The sequence below is a fragment of the Asparagus officinalis genome, chromosome 3 (assembly GCF_001876935.1).
Source record: "Asparagus officinalis chromosome 3, Aspof.V1, whole genome shotgun sequence".
Taxonomy (NCBI): domain Eukaryota; kingdom Viridiplantae; phylum Streptophyta; class Magnoliopsida; order Asparagales; family Asparagaceae; genus Asparagus; species Asparagus officinalis.
This window is the reverse complement of record NC_033796.1, coordinates 23184932-23202636: the sequence shown is the minus strand read 5'-3', so window position 1 is coordinate 23202636 and position 17705 is coordinate 23184932. Positions and strand designations below refer to the sequence as shown.

At 41.8% G+C, this 17705-nt stretch overlaps 1 protein-coding gene and 1 pseudogene across 1 annotated transcript; both read left to right on the top strand.

Moving 5' to 3' along the window:
* The window catches only part of LOC109834782, an 11634-nt pseudogene extending 5224 nt beyond the window's left edge, over positions 1-6410 (top strand).
* LOC109833397 (organic cation/carnitine transporter 2-like) lies at positions 10233-13316 on the top strand. Its single transcript, XM_020401050.1, has 2 exons — positions 10233-10483; positions 11734-13316. The coding sequence occupies exons 1-2, from the start codon at positions 10385-10387 to the stop codon at positions 13153-13155; spliced, it is 1521 nt and encodes a 506-aa protein (XP_020256639.1). The 5' UTR covers positions 10233-10384; the 3' UTR covers positions 13156-13316.

The following is a 17705-nucleotide window of genomic DNA, read 5'->3' as shown; positions in this document are numbered from 1 at the left end:
AGCATTATCGCCTAATGTGTGGGTCTATTCAGTCCTCCGGTTCATCTGCGGGATTGCACGGGCGACTGTAGGCACGAGCGCTCTTGTTCTGTCGACAGAGATGGTTGGCAAAAAATATCGCGACAGGATTAGTGTAATGAGCTTCATACTCTACAGTCTCGGATTCTTGTCTCTCCCTGGTATCGCTTATTTTAACAGAGGCTCGTCATGGAGAAACATTTATCTATGGACTTCAGTTCCATCTTTCTGCTACGCCATTTTGGTTTACTTCCTGACCTACGAATCTCCAATATGGCTATTCGTCCGTGGGCGGAAGGACGAAGCCATCAACACGCTGAAGCGTATAGCAAAATCTAACGGATATTCCGTGGACGTTGACTTCTCAACTATATCAATTGTTGAAGAAAAATGGAATGTTGATATGTTATCTGCATTGAAGATACTATGCAAAAAGAGATGGGCATTCAAGCGATTAACAATGGTAATGACAGTAGGCTTTGGAGTCGGGTCGGTGTACTACGGTATGCCACTCAACGTGGGCAATCTAGGCACAAATCTCTACCTAAGTGTCACATACAACGCGTTAGCTGAACTTCCTTCATCTCTGTTCTTTTTCTTCTTCATGGACCGAATCAGTCGAAAATATACAACACTAGTCCTCACCGCGATAAGTGGCGTGGCTAGCATCTTATGTGTGTTCTTTACTGCCAGAGGATGGCAACTGGCAATGGAGGTGCTCTCGTTCTTGTGAGTTGTAATCAGTCCGGATTGTTAGTTAGTAGAATTCTAATTAGAGTAGAATACTAGTTAGTAGATAGTTTTCTAGTTATTGGATAAGATTAGAGTTGTAATCTTAATCCTATATATATGTAAACCATATTGATGAAATAATAGTAAGAAAACCAGGGGAATTTCTCCACCGAAAAATCAAAAGGTTTCTCTCTGTCTTTGTTCGGCCAATACAAACTGCAGGTTCGGTTGTTTTGAAAACAAGTGCAGGTTTTGTTCCCTGCAGTCTCTCCATCATAAATTGCTCGAGTTCATCAACAGGAGCAGAGGTCTTGAAAAAAGTTCCCAGCAGAGCAGAACACGTTCTTTGTTCTTGCTGGTTGTTCTGTCCAAAATCAGCAAAGAAAACTTTGCCTTCCAGGTTTCTAACTCAGTTTCAGGTCTGTTTTTCTGGCCGATCCTGATCGGTAGCCAACAAGTGGTATCAGAGCGGTGTATGCCTAAGTACCAACCAAGATCTGAAGAGATGACGAGTTCGGAGAAGATGACGACCAAGGTGGGTTCGCTCACTCTTCAATACCCGACGTTATCGAGGGACAACTATGCTTCGTGGGCGATCAAGATGAAAGTCTACATGAAGGCTCAAGACGTGTGGGATGCCATTGAGCCCGCGGCAGGCGCGTCCGTGGAACACAGGAAGGATCAGATGGCGTTGGCGGCCATCTACCAGGGGATTCCTGAAGAGACTTTGATGGTGATCGCAGAGAAGCAAACGGCAAAAGAGGCATGGGAGACGTTGAAAACAATGCATCTAGGAGCGGATCGTGTGAGGAACGCGAAGGTGCAGACCTTGAAGTCCGAGTTCGAACTTCTCCGGATGAAGGAGAATGACAACGTCGACGATTTTTCGACGAAGTTGACAGGAGTCGTCAACAAGATCCGGGCTTTAGGCGGCGAGATGGAGGAGAACTACGTCGTCAGAAAGCTCCTTCGGGCGGTACCGGAGAGATTCCTTACTATCGTCTCCATGATTGAACAGTTTGGGGACATCGACAACATGACACTCGAGGAGGCAATCAGGCGTCTCAAAGCCCACGAGGAGAGGGCACGTGTTTTTCGAAACAACGTTGACGATCACCTATTGTTGACACATGCGGAGTGGCAAGCAAGGGGCAAGAAGAGCAACGGTAACACCTTCTCCACACAGGCGAGTAGTGACGGCAATGGACGAGGCCGTGCACGCGGAGCAGGACGTGGACGAGGCCGCGGCCAGGCAGGCCGTGGTGGCCAGTTCGGCCGAGGCAGAGGCCAGGGAGGCCAGTCTGACCGTGTGGGTCAGGCAGGCCGCGGAGGAACTCAGGGAGGCCAGGGGGGCCGGGGAGGTTTCGGCGGCATAGGAGGACATCCGGGAGGCGGCTTCGGACATGGAGGTGCAGCTCGCCAGGAAGGGGAGAGAAGCACAAGCGGTGGTCGAGACAAGTCCAACATTAAATGCTTCAATTGCGGAGTATACGGGCACTTTCAGTCGGAGTGTCACAAGCAACGCCGCAATAATGAACAGGAGGCTCATCTCACCCGTGCATATGACGAGGAGCCAACCTTGATGATGGCTATGTTAGAGGAATCGTCAAGTGCTATTTTGCTTAATGAGGAGAATATGGTGCCGGATTTACTTACAGCGGGGGAGGCACAAGTTGCCAACGACGTTTGGTACCTCGACAACGGAGCTAGCAATCACATGACCGGCCACCGAGACAAGTTCAAGGAGCTCGACGAGAACATCAAGGGAACCGTCAAGTTTGGTGATGGATCCGCGGTAGAGATCAAGGGGAAAGGCTCAATCCTCTTTCAGTGCAACAACGGCGATCAAAGGCTACTACCTGAGGTATATTATATTCCAAGTTTGAAATCTAACATTATTAGCCTTGGTCAGATGACTGAAGATGGAAGCAACGTTGTGATTTCTGGTGAGTTCCTGAGGGTGTTTGATAGGAACGGTGCTCTCTTGATGAGGGTGACACGTTCAACTAACCGATTGTACAGGATAGAGTTAAAAACTTGCAAGCCGGCGTGTTTGATGGCGAATATTAACGATCCAGCTTGGCTATGGCATGCTCGCCTTGGGCATGTCAATTTCTTCGCCCTCAAGATGATGACTGATAAGAAGATGGCTTCCGGGTTGCCGAAGATCTTGCACCCGAACCAACTATGCGAAGGATGCCTCGTCGCCAAGCAAGCAAGACTGCCGTTCCCTTCGCAAGCAAACTTCAGAGCTCAGAGGCCGCTGGAATTACTACATGCTGACCTATGTGGTCCTATCACCCCATCCACACTTGCGGGTAACAGCTACTTCCTTCTTATTGTTGATGATTTCAGCCGATGGATGTGGGTATACATGTTGAAGGCCAAGAGTCAAGCTTGTGAAACCTTCAAGAAGTTCAAAACAGAGGTTGAGAATGCATGTGACCACAAGGTGAAGACATTGAGGACAGATCGTGGTGGCGAGTTCTTGTCAAAGGAGTTCACCAAGTTTTGTGAAGACTACGGCATCAAGCGTCATCTCACTGCACCGTACACCCCGCAACAAAACGGTGTAGTGGAGAGGCGTAACCGCACGGTGATGGACATGGCGAGAAGCCTACTTAAGAGCATGCAGATGCCTGGAACCATGTGGGGCGAAGCGGTTAGGCACGCGGTGTACATCCTCAACCGACTACCAACCAAGGCGTTGCACGACCACACACCCTACGAAGCTTGGTTTGGTAAGAAACCCCACCTAGAACACTTGAGAGTTTTTGGATGTATGGCGCATGTGAAGATTGCAGGTCCTTCTCACAAGAAACTCGACGATCGGAGCATGCCAATGGTGTATATTGGGGTAGAGGAAGGAAGCAAAGCGCATCGCCTATACGACCCTCAACATAACAAGATACGTGTCAGCAGGGATGTCGCGTTTGAGGAAGGAAAAGAGTGGGAATGGAGCGCCGATGGAGTCGAACAAGACCGATCTGCTGCAAGTTTTTTTTCCTGAACAACCTTGCTGGGGGAACAAAGGCCCCTGCAGGCTCGATCGCACGCGGCTGAGAACGGAACCCCTTGAAAAACAAGCCGGCAACAACCGACAAAGCTCCCTGCAAGGAGCTTTTGGCTGCTGCTGGCAATTTGGGCTTGGCAGGCCAAACACCCCGCAAAATGTGCTTGTTTGCAGCCACACAGGGGTAGTTTTGCTCGGCTGGTTCAGAAACTGCAGCGGAGCAGGAACCCCACTGTTTTGGACGCGTTCGGACCCCCTGAAGCTGCAGTTATGACTCCTGTACGCTATCGATCTCTTGCGGACATCTATGCGGAGACGGAGGTGATCGATCTTCCTGCAGAGGAATTGTTCCTGATTTCTGAAGAAATTGCGAACTATCTCGAGGCCGCATCAGATCAAGAATGGCGGATAGCTATGGAGAAGGAAATGGAGGCCATCGAGAAGAACAAGACTTGGATACTCACGGAGCTACCGCGAGGTTCTAAACCCATTGGTCTCAAATGGGTGTACAAGCTGAAGAAGGACAATGAAGGCAACATTCTCAAGTACAAAGCAAGACTTGTAGCAAAAGGGTACGTCCAGCAGCAAGGCGTGGACTTCGATGAGGTGTTTGCACCTGTGGCGAGACTCGATACCATCAGAATAATCCTCGCCATATCAGCACAGAATGGGTGGGAGGTGCACCATCTGGATGTGAAGTCGACATTCCTAAATGGTGATCTCCAGGAAGAAGTGTATGTGGTTCAACCTGAAGGGTTCGTTGTGAAGAATCAAGAGCACAAGGTCTACAAGCTTTCAAAGGCACTCTACGGTCTACGCCAAGCACCTCGGGCATGGAACACGCGCCTCGACAAGTGCATGAAGGGCATCGGATTTGCAAGATGCACTCAGGAGCAGGCGGTATACACAAGGAGTAACAGAGGGGATACACTCATTGTTGGCGTGTACGTAGATGACTTGATCGTTACGGGCTCGAGGGCGGATGAGATAAAGTTTTTCAAGCAACAAATGATGAAGGAGTTCGAGATGAGTGACCTTGGATTGCTTTCCTATTATCTTGGTATCGAGGTGGATCAGCGAGATGATTGTATTGCACTAAGGCAGGCGGCCTATGCGAAGAAGGTTTTGGGTCAGTTCGGCATGATGGATTGCAACTCGACACAATATCCTATGGAAGCAAAGCTAAAGCTTGGAAAGGATTCTGAAGGAACACCGGTGGACGTGACGGAGTATAGACGCATTATCGGATCTTTGAGGTATCTAACTCACACCCGACCCGATATCACATATGCCGTGGGGATTGTGAGTAGGTACATGGAGCACCCTACAGTTTTGCATCGACAGGTTGTCAAGCATATTTTGAGGTACGTGAAGGGTACTATGTCCTACGGATTGGTGTACAAACGAGGTCGAGGCAATGAAGAGTTGGTGGGATTCACTGACAGTGATCTTGCGGGAGATGTTGATGACAGGCGCAGCACAGGCGGCATGGCATTTTATCTAGGTGACAGTTTGGTCACTTGGACATCACAGAAGCAGAAGACGGTGGCATTATCATCCTGCGAGGCAGAATTTATGGCGGCAACTGCAGCAGCGTGCCAAGGCTTGTGGTTGAGGAGTTTAATCAGCGAGGTGATTGGGAGTGAGCCCAAGCCGGTCACACTCTTCGTTGACAACAAATCCGCGATTGCCTTGATGAAGAATCCCGTTTTCCATGGAAGAAGCAAACATATCGACACACGCTTTCACTTCATTCGAGAGTGTGTTGAGCGAGGACAGATTAAAGTGGAGTTCGTGAGCACGAGCGAGCAGCGAGCGGATATTCTCACGAAGGCACTAGCAAGGGTGAAGTTCATCGAGATGCGGGAGCTTCTAGGAGTAAGGGACTTGGAATCTCGTCCAGATTAAGGGGGAGAATGTGAGTTGTAATCAGTCCAAGGATTGTTAGTTAGTAGAATTCTAATTAGAGTAGAATACTAGTTAGTAGATAGGTTTCTAGTTATTGGATAAGATTAGAATTGCAATCTTAATCCTATATATATATGTAAACAATTGTTGAGTTTAGTATAACGAAAATAAGAGAATATCAGAATTTCTCCACCGAAAATAAAACCTCTCTGTTCTCTTTTCCTCTCTCTGTTGTTGTTCGGCTATTTGCAAACAGGTGTTGTTCGGCTTCTTAAAATAATCAGCCAGGGAAGTTTTGGTTCTCTCAAAGCAGAGGTCTTGAAAAAAGTTCCCAGCAGAGCAGAACACGTTCTTTGTTCTTGCTGGTTGTTCTGTCCAAAATCAGCAAAGAAAACTTTGCCTTCCAGGTTTCTAACTCAGTTTCAGGTCTGTTTTTCTGGCCGATCCTGATCGGTAGCCAACAGTTCTGTACTGCAGTTTCGGTGTTTAATGTGCTGATGATTTATACGATGGAGCTGTTTCCGACTAGTGTGAGGAACTCTGCGGTGTCGATGGTGAGGCAGGCGCTCGTGTTCGGGGGAGTTTTTGCACCGTATATTGTGGCGGGCGGGAGGAAGAGGAGGTTCTTATCATTTGGACTGTTTGGATTGGATGTTGCGGGATGTTCGCGGCTTTCTTGCCGGAGACGAGGGGAAGGGGAATAAGAGACACAATTGACGAAGAAGAGGTTAAGACTTGATTTATCGACGATTAATCCATGAGGTAAACGAAACGCCTGAGTCATATTTTGACTCATATGGTACGAATAAGTGAAAGAGGCTTCGTTTGTACGAAGAAAGCGATGCCATAAAAAACAAGTTCTCCCCTTTAAGAATTGCAATGAAAAGCAAAGTATCTCCTCTTAATTAGAAAAAATCATTGTGTTAGAAAAATTGTAACAAATGAAGGGTGTTTGGGGGAACTTATTTTTTGGGTCAAATTAGCTTTTAAACTAGCTTTTTAATATCTATTTGTTCGGTAAAATATTAAATAAGTAAACTTATAAATCCCATTTTGAAAAGCTAATTTATCCTAGCTTTTGCAAAATTACTATATAAACTCATCTAAATAAGCTAGATTTAACCAAAAAATATATTATTCTTCATAAATAATTTTATCGCATTTTTATCATAAAAGCTAAAGCTATAAATAAAAGCTAGCATAACTTACAAGTTTCAAAGAATAAGCCCTCCCAAACACCCTCATAATCTACGTCCAGCATGAAACGAATTTCTCTCTAATATACATTGAGTAATCATCGATGAAAGTGATCATGTACCAAAGGCTACTTATTGATTCTTGCTTCACTCGGCCAAATACATCTGAATGCATGAGCTTCAAAAGTTCCTTTACTCTAAATTGTGACTCCTGGTATAGTAATTGATGCTCTTCACTATGTTGATAACCATCACACATAGTCCCTCCTTGAATCTCTAAGTGTGGAAGAGCCTTCAATATTACTTTTTCTATTATGATCTTGAGCTTGTGATAGCTTACATGGTCAAATCGAGCATGCCACATATCAGCAGTCTTATTTTCTGAGTTTTATCTATGTATGCCAATTCCGTCGATATTACATAAATAGATTCGACTCTTCACCCTACCATGACAGGTTTTCCTGGTGGTTTCAAGTTTTGATAGACTTTTACATCTTGAAGTCCAACTACTACATAATTTTTGAAAGCTGTTCATTGGGAAACGGATAGGGGGTTCTTTTTCATACCCAGTACATAATATACAACTAGTAGTTGTATTTGATTTGGATTGTAGCACGATATAAACACAGAGCTTCCAATGTGTGTGATAGGCAATCATGAATTATTTGCTATCACAACTTCTCGGCCATCTCTATACTCCTTCATATTGACGACCTTGCCCTTGTCTCCCGTCATGTGGTTGGAACAGCTAGAATCGATGATCTAATCTTTACTAATTTCTTCCCGATCTGAAACTGCTGCAATGCGGACTTATATTGCTACACAATTAAGGTTAGTGTCATATCAATGACCTCCTCTTCGCAAATCGGTGCTTGTTCGATGTTGTCCATAGATGCTTAGGTGTCCCAATCTTCTTCATCGTCTTCATATCTGTGTGCTATTGTAGCATTGCTCTCCATCTGTCTTCTCTTGTAGCGGCAATCTCGAGGAAGTGATCTTTCTTTCCAACCATCAGGTTGTCTTGCTTGGCGATTATCTTGCTTCTCCCTCTGTTATGATTTTTCGGTATGGTCTTCTTGGCTGCCTCTTTGAGCCAACCTTTGTGTACCGCTCTTTGCTCATGCCTTTTGGTTGTCTCTTTCGTTGTTGTTGAGCAATGCTTGGTCTTCACTTTTTATTAAAATGCCAGCTATTTGTTTGTCTAGTGTCTCCTATGTAGCAGGCAAGCTCTCCATCAAATAGTGTTGGTTGAGCCGAACAACGGTGTATAGCCGCAACAAGCCTGTGGTACTCTAATCTTAAACTGTTGATGATTATTCTTCTCATCCTTACATCCAACACTCTAGAATCTCGATCAAGCGAAGCAATATCTGAATAGAGTGTTTTCACTTGCTTGAAGCACTGACTAATTATCAGATCTTTCTATTGCAAGGTCATCAATTGATTCTCAAGGACCTGTCAAGCGTTGTTCTTCTTCAAGAAGAGTGTAGCGAGTATATCCCATGCCTCATTTGGAGTTTTGACATCTTGCATATAGTCTACGTGATCTTATTCTACTATCATCGTTAGCACATACATGGCTTTGCTAGCATTTATATTCCATCTCCTTAGCACTTCACATGTTTCCTGAGGTGCTGAGGATTCGATACCACCAACGACCTCCCAGAGGTCCTGTTCTTGTAAACATGACTTCAAGCAGGTCTTCTAATAACTGTATTTATTATCGTTAAGTTTCTTAAGTGACACAGTAGTGTTTGCTAGATCCGTCATCGTGATGTGGTATTGCTTTAGTATCTCCATGTAAGTTTAATCCCCGACCAACCAACTTCATAGTCCCAGACTGAGCACGAACTTCAGCCTTCACGAATGCTAGTATGATTGTCATAGGAGAGAGCATATCCTTGATCGCGTGCTCTGATACTAAGGGTGGAAATGAACTAAATAGGTAACAAATAGTTAGATAAATGTTCGAATAACAAGTCGACCATATTCGATTCGATAGTTCATTTACCACTAAACAATTTTTTTTAGTATTTGAGTTTACTAACGAATAGAATTTAACCAGATGTATATTCGATTCGTTTGTCTATCAAATATTCGTTTAAAATTTGATCACTTATTATTTGTATTATTACACGTATGATGTCATATTTTTAACCTACTTACCATTTCAAAGGAATATTTTTTATTTATGAATTTAAATACTATTTAAAAATTAAATTCTTTAGCGAAATAAATATAATTTGATATTCGATAAGTATTCATGAATATTTATCAAATATCAAGTATTCGAGTTCGAGTTTGAAAAACTCCATATATGAATATTAGAGTCCGCATTTGAATTCGATAATTTAAACAAAGACAAATATGAACACCTTAGTATTCGATTTGATTCGATCGTTTACCACCCCTATCTGATACCACTTGTTAATTTGTGAGAGTGGCGCTGATAGCACTTGTTGAGTTGAGAAGAGTGGTGGATACTAAGAAATTTATTATTATTATTTACTTAGTAGTACAACACTCAATACTCTCTCTAATGCAAACACTCTCTCTACTCTGAACTGCTACACTCTTTTACAACACATTACTCTTTATTTTATTCTCTCTCCCTTTCGTTATTTCTTTCACTCACTTTTTATTCTTGCTCGTTGGCTTGTTGCTACTAGGATGAGATGAGTACAACAAGCTATCATAGCTTATATAGATCTCTTATGGTTCCGTTTGTTTGCACGTAAGTAATTATAAAATAGCTAATGTAAAGAAAGTAGAGGCTACATTTGATACTTCCGAGCAAAAAAACATATTTGTTTCTCTGAAAAATCTACTTCTAACACTTCCTTAAATGTTGATGTGGCGCATACATGCCATCCTTACTTTTTAAATGTTTTCCACCACCTCAAGGCTCGGAAGTAGCCTGGAAATAGGTAAAATGTGTATTAATTAGGAAAAAAAAATAATTTTTCCCTTTATTAGTTACTTCCTTATAAATTTCCACTGCTATCCAAATAAAAAAAGAGAATGAAGAATAATAAGTACTATTTCCACTATTTCCCAAGTATATGTGAAATAAACAAAAAAAAATGTTACTTCAACTAGTTACTAATTTATAAATTTAGAAGTTAATCTATTTCCTACTTCTAGTATTTTTGTTAAACCAAATGGGTCCTAAAACGGTGGGTGAACATTGTAGGGAGTTGGTACGTAATAACTTATTTGGTGGTAGGTGGATGATGTTGGTGACATAGTACTGCTGACTCCAACACACTCTTTAGTAACAAATCATGCGTTTAATTAAAATCTTTTAACAAAGATAACGCTTCCGAAGATTAAGATCTTATCAGGTATCTTAATCATTCTTTCGGGATTATATAGTTATGAAACTGAGATCTGATCTCATATCTACCGAGTACCCTCACATTTTTTTGAACGGGTCCATCTCTCTAAGTTGAGTTTCTTCTTTATTTCTCTCTTTACTCTATAATCTTAATAATCTTAATTAGTATTGACCTAAAAAATGGCTGATGAAGCTCCTCCAACAGAGAAGAAAACATCATCCATCGACGATGTTATTGAGAGCTGCATCGGCTCAACAGGCATCTGCCAACTTTTGCAGGTAAAAGTCTTTTTCTTAATTAAATTATTAATCTCTAGTTTGTAGTTCATCAAAGCACCCTTTGTTTCTATATTTGCTTTGACACAATCTTTAAATTGCTAATTACGACTATTTAAAGGATTAATTTGCCCCTTAACAAATTAGGTGCAGATACTACTAAAGATAGAACGTTATAAACTCTAATTTCTAATAATAATTATATAAAAGAATAACAATCTAAAGAGAGGATTTTTCTGCCATGCCCAAAACCTACAGTCCATTCCACCTTGGTTTTACTTACCACCAGCTCGAAAAAACTGAAGTTTATGGCCATCAGTTTAATCATCATCATCCACTTGACAACTAAAAGCTTAAAAAGATGATTAATCTTTCTAATAATCGATGTCTTTGATTTGTTTTTTCTGTTAAGTAAAACTCGTAAGTAATTTTTTTTTTCTTTTGAAAAATTTAGTCTTTCCATAACTTTATGATTTCGTGATCTCCATTAGCTGACGGAATCATAAGAACGTAAACTATACATAAAAATAACTCCTCAATTATTGTAATTAACTTTGTCACTATATTATAGGTTTTATCTTTTTTCTTTTAATGGATGATTGTGGACTAAATTCTTAGACAAAGGTAAAAAGCTTCAAAGTATCATTGAATATTATAAAGCAAAGCGACACATCTGGACATGGATATGGATGATTACTTTGTGACAAAAAAATTTTTTTTTACGAAGATTATATGAACTTAACCCTTTCTTAAAATTGAAATTTCAATTATGGTTACGATGAAAGAAATATATAGTGTTATATGTATGTATATTTCGTTGGAGATTTAGCAACTTGTGCAGATCGACCCTTAATTGGACGAGGCGATGCAAACTCTTTTCTCGTACTTCCTTTCTAGTACAGGAACTAGAACCATGCCCAGACAAAGGAAATGATCATATTTTTAAAAGTTTTTATTTGGAAGGAGAATGAGGGAGAGGATTTCCTTTTGGATTAATTTCACAAATTAACCCCCTGAACTTTTGGGTAAAACCCCCGACTTTTTTAAGTCCTACAATTTCTCAGGAACAGATATTTGTCAATCACAAGTAGGGGAATAATTTTGAAATTCTGCAGCGGGCTCTAACAATAAGACTTCCCTTAGATAGATTGATTAAGCTAGTTTATTGATGGTTAGTTACACAAATAATAAACTAATAAGCGTTTTTTCTTAAATTGAATCTCTAGATTAAAATTTCCGATTCCCTTTTGCAGGCGATGCTTGTGGTGTTGGCATGGGTTTTCGACGCGCAACAAACCTTCGCCAACGTATTCACTGATGCCAATCCATCATGGCACTGCACCAATAAGAACGACTCATCATGCCTTTCTGCTAAGAGCCCCTGCGGCTTGCCCCGAGGCTCGTGGTCGTGGAACGAACCTAAGCACGCATCCATCATATCTGAATGGAGCCTTCAGTGCTCTCCGCCAATCATAGTTGGATTGCCTGCATCTGCATTCTATTTCGGATGTCTAGTCGGTGGTCTAGTCCTAGCTACGGCCGATTCTCGACTTGGTCGGAAGACAATGCTTGTGATTTCCTGTCTCGTAATGTCCCTAGCTGCCGGTTTGGCAGCGTTATCTCCAAACGTGTGGGTCTATTCAGTCCTCCGATTCTTCTGCGGGGTTGCACGGGCAACTGTAGGTACGAGTGCTCTCGTTCTGTCTACAGAGATGGTTGGTAAAAAATATCGTGATAGGATTAGCGTAATGAGTTTCATATTCTATAGTCTTGGATTCTTGTCTCTCCCCGGGATTGCTTATTTGAACAGAGGCTTGTCATGGGGGAATATTTATCTATGGACTTCAGTTCCTTGTTTCTGCTATGCCATTTTGGTTTACTTCCTGACCTGCGAATCTCCAAGATGGCTATTTGTCCGCGGACGAAAGGATGAAGCAATCAGCACACTAAAGCGTATAGCAAAATCTAAGGGACATATCATCAATGTTGACTTTTCAAATTTGTCAATCCCCGAAGAAAAATTTAGTGTCGGTATGCTGTCCGCGTTGAATACACTGTGCAAAAAGAGATGGGCGTTCAAGCGATTAACAATGGTAATGACAGTAGGCTTTGGAGTCGGGTCAGTGTACTACGGTATGCCACTCAACGTAGGCAATCTAGGCACAAATCTCTACCTAAGTGTCGCATACAACGCCTTAGCTGAACTTCCTTCGTCTCTATTCTTCTTCTTCTTCATGGACCGAATCAGTCGAAGATATACAACCTTAGTCCTCACTTTGCTAAGCGGAGTAGCTAGTATCTTGTGCGTGTTCTTGACTGCCAGAGGATGGCAACTGGCAATGGAGGTTCTCTCGTTCTGTACTGCAGTGTCTGTATTTAATGTGCTGATGATTTACACAATGGAGCTGTTTCCGACTAGTGTGAGGAACTCTGCGGTGTCATTGGTGAGACAGGCGCTCGTGCTCGGGGGAGTTTTTGCACCCTATATTGTGGCGGAAGGGAGGAAGTGGAGATTCTTGTCATTCGGAGTGTTTGGATTGGCAGTCGGATGTTGTGGGATGTTTGCGGCTTTCCTGCCAGAGACGAGGGGGAGTGGAATGAGGGACACAATTGAGGAAGAAGAATGTTATGAGCAGATTGCATCGTTCGATATTAATCCACGAGTTTGCCAATGACACAGAGGAGCCTATAAGATGATCTTGATCTGTAGAAAATAGCAACGCCAATAAAAATTAGCAATTTTCACTTCGTAGAAAATTGTAAATTTGTATTGTATTTGAGTTAGAAAGCTCTTAGCAGATAATCACCCCCTGCGTTTAACAATGTTTTTTCTTCAGTCTATGGTTACTTTTGGGACAAGGTTGAGAGGGTTTCGAAGTAAAAACAAGGCATCCACAAAGATCAATTGAGTCATGATATCTGATGCTAACCTGCTTGATCTGTAAGACCTATAAAGAAATGAACTATCCAGTTGGCAAAAGAACACTCTTTTTTAAGTCGAGTGTTCGCATATTCGATCATTTTTTTTAATATGGACCTATAAGCTTAAATCAAGAGACTCCTAACTATTAGTATCATGTGTAAGAATAAACATGATTTTCAGTTCAAAAATAAATCCTTCATTGTTGTGCGCGGCGGCCAAATTGTTTTGCTTCGAGAAACCAAACCAAACGTCGAGATAGAAGGTTAAACAATCCAAGATAACGGCACAAACACAAACACAAACAACCAATTTTTACGTGGTTCGGCAAGTTGTCTACGTCCACGGGCAAGAAAGGAATGAGTTTTTACTAATAGATAAGAAGAGTACAAACTGAGATTACAAATCACTCAAAACAACCAACTAATGTCACCAACAAATCTCTAATTCTCTTCAAACAAAACCCTAACTAATAGCTCAGAAAATACCTCTTTTCTGTGCTCCAAATATCCACTAACCAATGTTTAATCAAAGCCCAATCAAAGCCAAAGAAATTCTAAAAACGTGTCTCTATTTATAAATAAACACAATCACAAACAGATTTGGATTTTAAAAAACGAGTCTGCTATACCCGGGGGTGGCAGACACCACACCAAAACTCCACCTCGAAGAAGTTTTTACAATTCTCCACCTCGAAGAAGTTTTTCCAAAACTGAGCCGACACCAATCAAATCAAACGTCCCACTTGTTACGTTCAGTACGAAGTGGAACAAAACCACGACAACGGACTCAATCCACAACAAGTCGAGAACCCAAACGAGAATGCGAACAAACTCCAAATATCGGTATCAACTCACCAAACCGGCTACATCATAAATGACTGCCTACGTATCCTTTTGTCCAAGGAATTAAGCTTTCACGTAGTTCACCCAACGGCCTCCAAAGTCCCTCAATCAAATAGAAGAGTTCTCAACCCTTCTCCAACATCACCAACGAATCTGCAACTGATAGCTCTCACAATGGCCCCAAAGTGAAACAATCCAAACACCTCCACCTGAGGTGAACCAACGGCCATAACCAAATGCGAACTATGTCCACCAGCTACACTCGAATCAACTAACTCATCATCTGCATCCAAATCCAAATGATCCCCAAACTATGTCACATCAGCTGGGATCTCAAACGATGTAGTATGATCTGGAGTATGTGGAGTAATCTGCACCCAACGTGGAGTAGAATCACTCTTCACCCGCTACGATATCCTAATAATCTGATCAACACTCTCCACCTGCTGAGAGTCAAATGTGACATGCCTGCTCAGAACAAAATCAGAGTCTCCCAACTGATAACCAAACGAGCCTATGAGTCCCAAATGTACAATTGGATTAAATCTCACATCCTCGATGTGACCAAATGCTGGGCAACCAAACATCTAACGCAACCCAAAATCTTAATCAGATCTACCATATCCAAAATCTCCAAACACAACAGTCGGTAACCTATGAACAAGATGACCCAAATATGTCGAAGCTCGAACACCAAAACCAATGTTCGACATCAAACGCCGATCCTCCTCCAGAAAGGAACGACCAATCAAAAATGTCATCTCATCTCATTGTCCCAATGTTTCCTCTCCAATAAAGCGTCTCTAACTGCCATGAGCTTGGCACAAACGCAAGAAAGGACCCCTATCAGAACTAGAACAACGGGTTACCTTTCTGCCAATATACTTCCTCCATCTGTTGTTGATTTCTAGGACTTCATACCAACAGGATTTGGTTGCAACCACAAATGCCTAGAATAATCACCAACAAGGAAACCAAATATTGATTACCTCCCAATGATGCCTCTTTGAAAGGCCCCCAAATGCGTGAATGAACACCACCTAAAAGACCCATCGATCGATGGATAGAAGTACCAAACTCCACTTTAGTCTTCTTGCTCATACCAATGTGCTCATAGGACTTCAATCTGCAGGTCAAAGTATTCCTCAACAAACCATGCACGGCACAACCAATCAAATAACTCAGGCTCAATAAATGCCATAGTCTAGCCAAATCCAAAGAAGTCGTCAGCTCTCTACCAATTACCGTGCTTCCAATCAAATAATACAAATTCTTTCTCCTGACGCTCTTTATCATAATGATGGACCCAAATGTGACCTTTAAACATGCATCATCTAAGGTCACCCTATAGCCAGCTGTCTCCAAAACTCCAATCGAAATGATGCTCTTCTTTAACTGAGGAACGAACATCACTTCATCCAACTCCCGAATCACCCCGTCACACATCCTAATACGAACGGTACCGATACCACTAATAGTACATTCATGATCATTACCCATGAGCACGACATCCCCTCTTTTCAACTCCTAAAAACTGGAGAACCAATCCCTCCTAGAGCAAATATGATATGAAGCACCCAAATCCAATATCCACTTTGTAGAGTCGACAATAAAAACTGACGGTATTATAAATAATGAGTAGCCCGAAGAATCCGAATCTGAATTGTCACCACTAGCCTTGACAACATTCACCTCTGAAGCTTTAATAGCTTTCCCCTTATTCTTCCCAGCTCGATCAAACAACTTTGGGCATTCAACTTTCCAATGTACATCCTCTTTACAAAAGGCACACTGATTCCTACAAACTTCAGGATGTGTCCCTGTAGACTGTGATCTCCTACCACGGTTTGGACTCTTTGCTCTTGCGACCAATGCCCCCATTACCGTCTTAACTGAAGTTTTCTTATCATTCTTTCAAAGCTGATAATTCACAAGTGTAGCGGTGACCTCACTATACGAAAGAGATGCATTCCCATTAATAAGAGAAAGAACGAAGGTCTCATATTTCTTGTTGGGCAACAAACTCAACAATAACAACGCATTATCCTCATCTTCAACCATAACATCTACATTCGCCAAATCCGCAAGAAGCTTCGTGTAGTGATTCATGTGATCACCAATGGAGGTCCCCTTCTTCAATTAGAAGCGGTAAAGCCTCATCTTCAAATGTAAGCGATTCTTCATACTCTTAGTCAAATACTTGCTCTCAAGGATCTCCCAAATCTTCTTAGCCGAAGTCTCATTGATCATATTATATTTTAAATCTTGAGTTAAACAAGATCTAATCACACTACACGCCATTCTATTCATCTTCTTGCAAACCTTTTCCTCGATGTTGTCCGGTTTCCCATCCAACTCTAATGTATCCTCCAAATTTTGCGTGTTGAGTGCATCCAAGACCTCGCATCGCCAAAGACTAAAATTGTTTGTGTCAATAAACTTCTCCACATCTATCTTCATAGAGTGGATATTTCTTGGTCATAATTCTCAAAGCATCAACAAATTAATACGGAACAAACGAAGAATAAATCCAAACTAAAAAAGAGAGATTTTTACCTCCAAATTGAAACACTAACAAGAGCCTCCGAAAGATCTCACCCCACACGATGGTAAACAAGATCACAAATAGTAAAAATCCTACATTTATCACCAACTAAAGCCCTAGATGAACTTCCAAAATGATCTACTCCTCCAAATAGCCCAAGCGTAGCCCGAGCTTTGATACCACTTGTTATGCGCGGAGGTCAAATTATTTTTCTTCGAGGAACCAAACCAAACGTCGAGATAGAAGGCTAAACAATCCAAGATAACGACACAAATACAAACAACCAATTTTTACGAATTTATTTTGTAAAAAAATTATTTATTTTGAATTAATTTAGTTTATGAACGTGTTATGGATGGTTGTTGACCGACATTTTATGTGCAATACATCTGCCGATTCCATGATTCTTATTATAATTACGTGACATATCATGTTTTATTTGTATAGAATTAGCTGTATTTATTGTTCTTGTTGTGTTTGAGAACCATTAGTAGTTTATGACTTAGTGGCCTTGTGCGTTATGAACAAGACTTAGTAACATGTGTGTGTGCGTTGACTGAATTTAGGAGGTGGACCAAAGATCTAGTTCAGGTTATGATTGTTGACTTAAAAAAGCGAGAAGAGTTGGGATGGGGAAGTCAAATAGGGCAGATTCTGCCACACTTGGGTGTGGCAGACACTACACCCATGTCAAAAGGGACAGATTCTACCACCTGGGTGTTGCAGACACCACACCAGGGTGTGGTGGAGTCTGTCTTGCTTATTTTTTTTACTTTTTCTCAAATTCCTTCGCCGTTTTCATATTCATGACAAATTCCTTAGCCATCATTGACTTACATCACTCCCTACCCCTGTTCGCGGGAAAAGTTGGTGTTTTCTTCATTATCGATGTCATTGCACTCAGTTAACAACTTT

Excerpts from the sequence above, each read along its gene's own strand:
- LOC109833397 (XM_020401050.1), top strand. The coding sequence starts at position 10,385 with ATGGCTGATGAAGCTCCTCCAACAGAGAAGAAAACATCATCCATCGAC. Across the intron at positions 10,484-11,733 it reads GCATCTGCCAACTTTTGCAG|GCGATGCTTGTGGTGTTGGC; the intron begins GTAAAAGTCTTT and ends TCCCTTTTGCAG.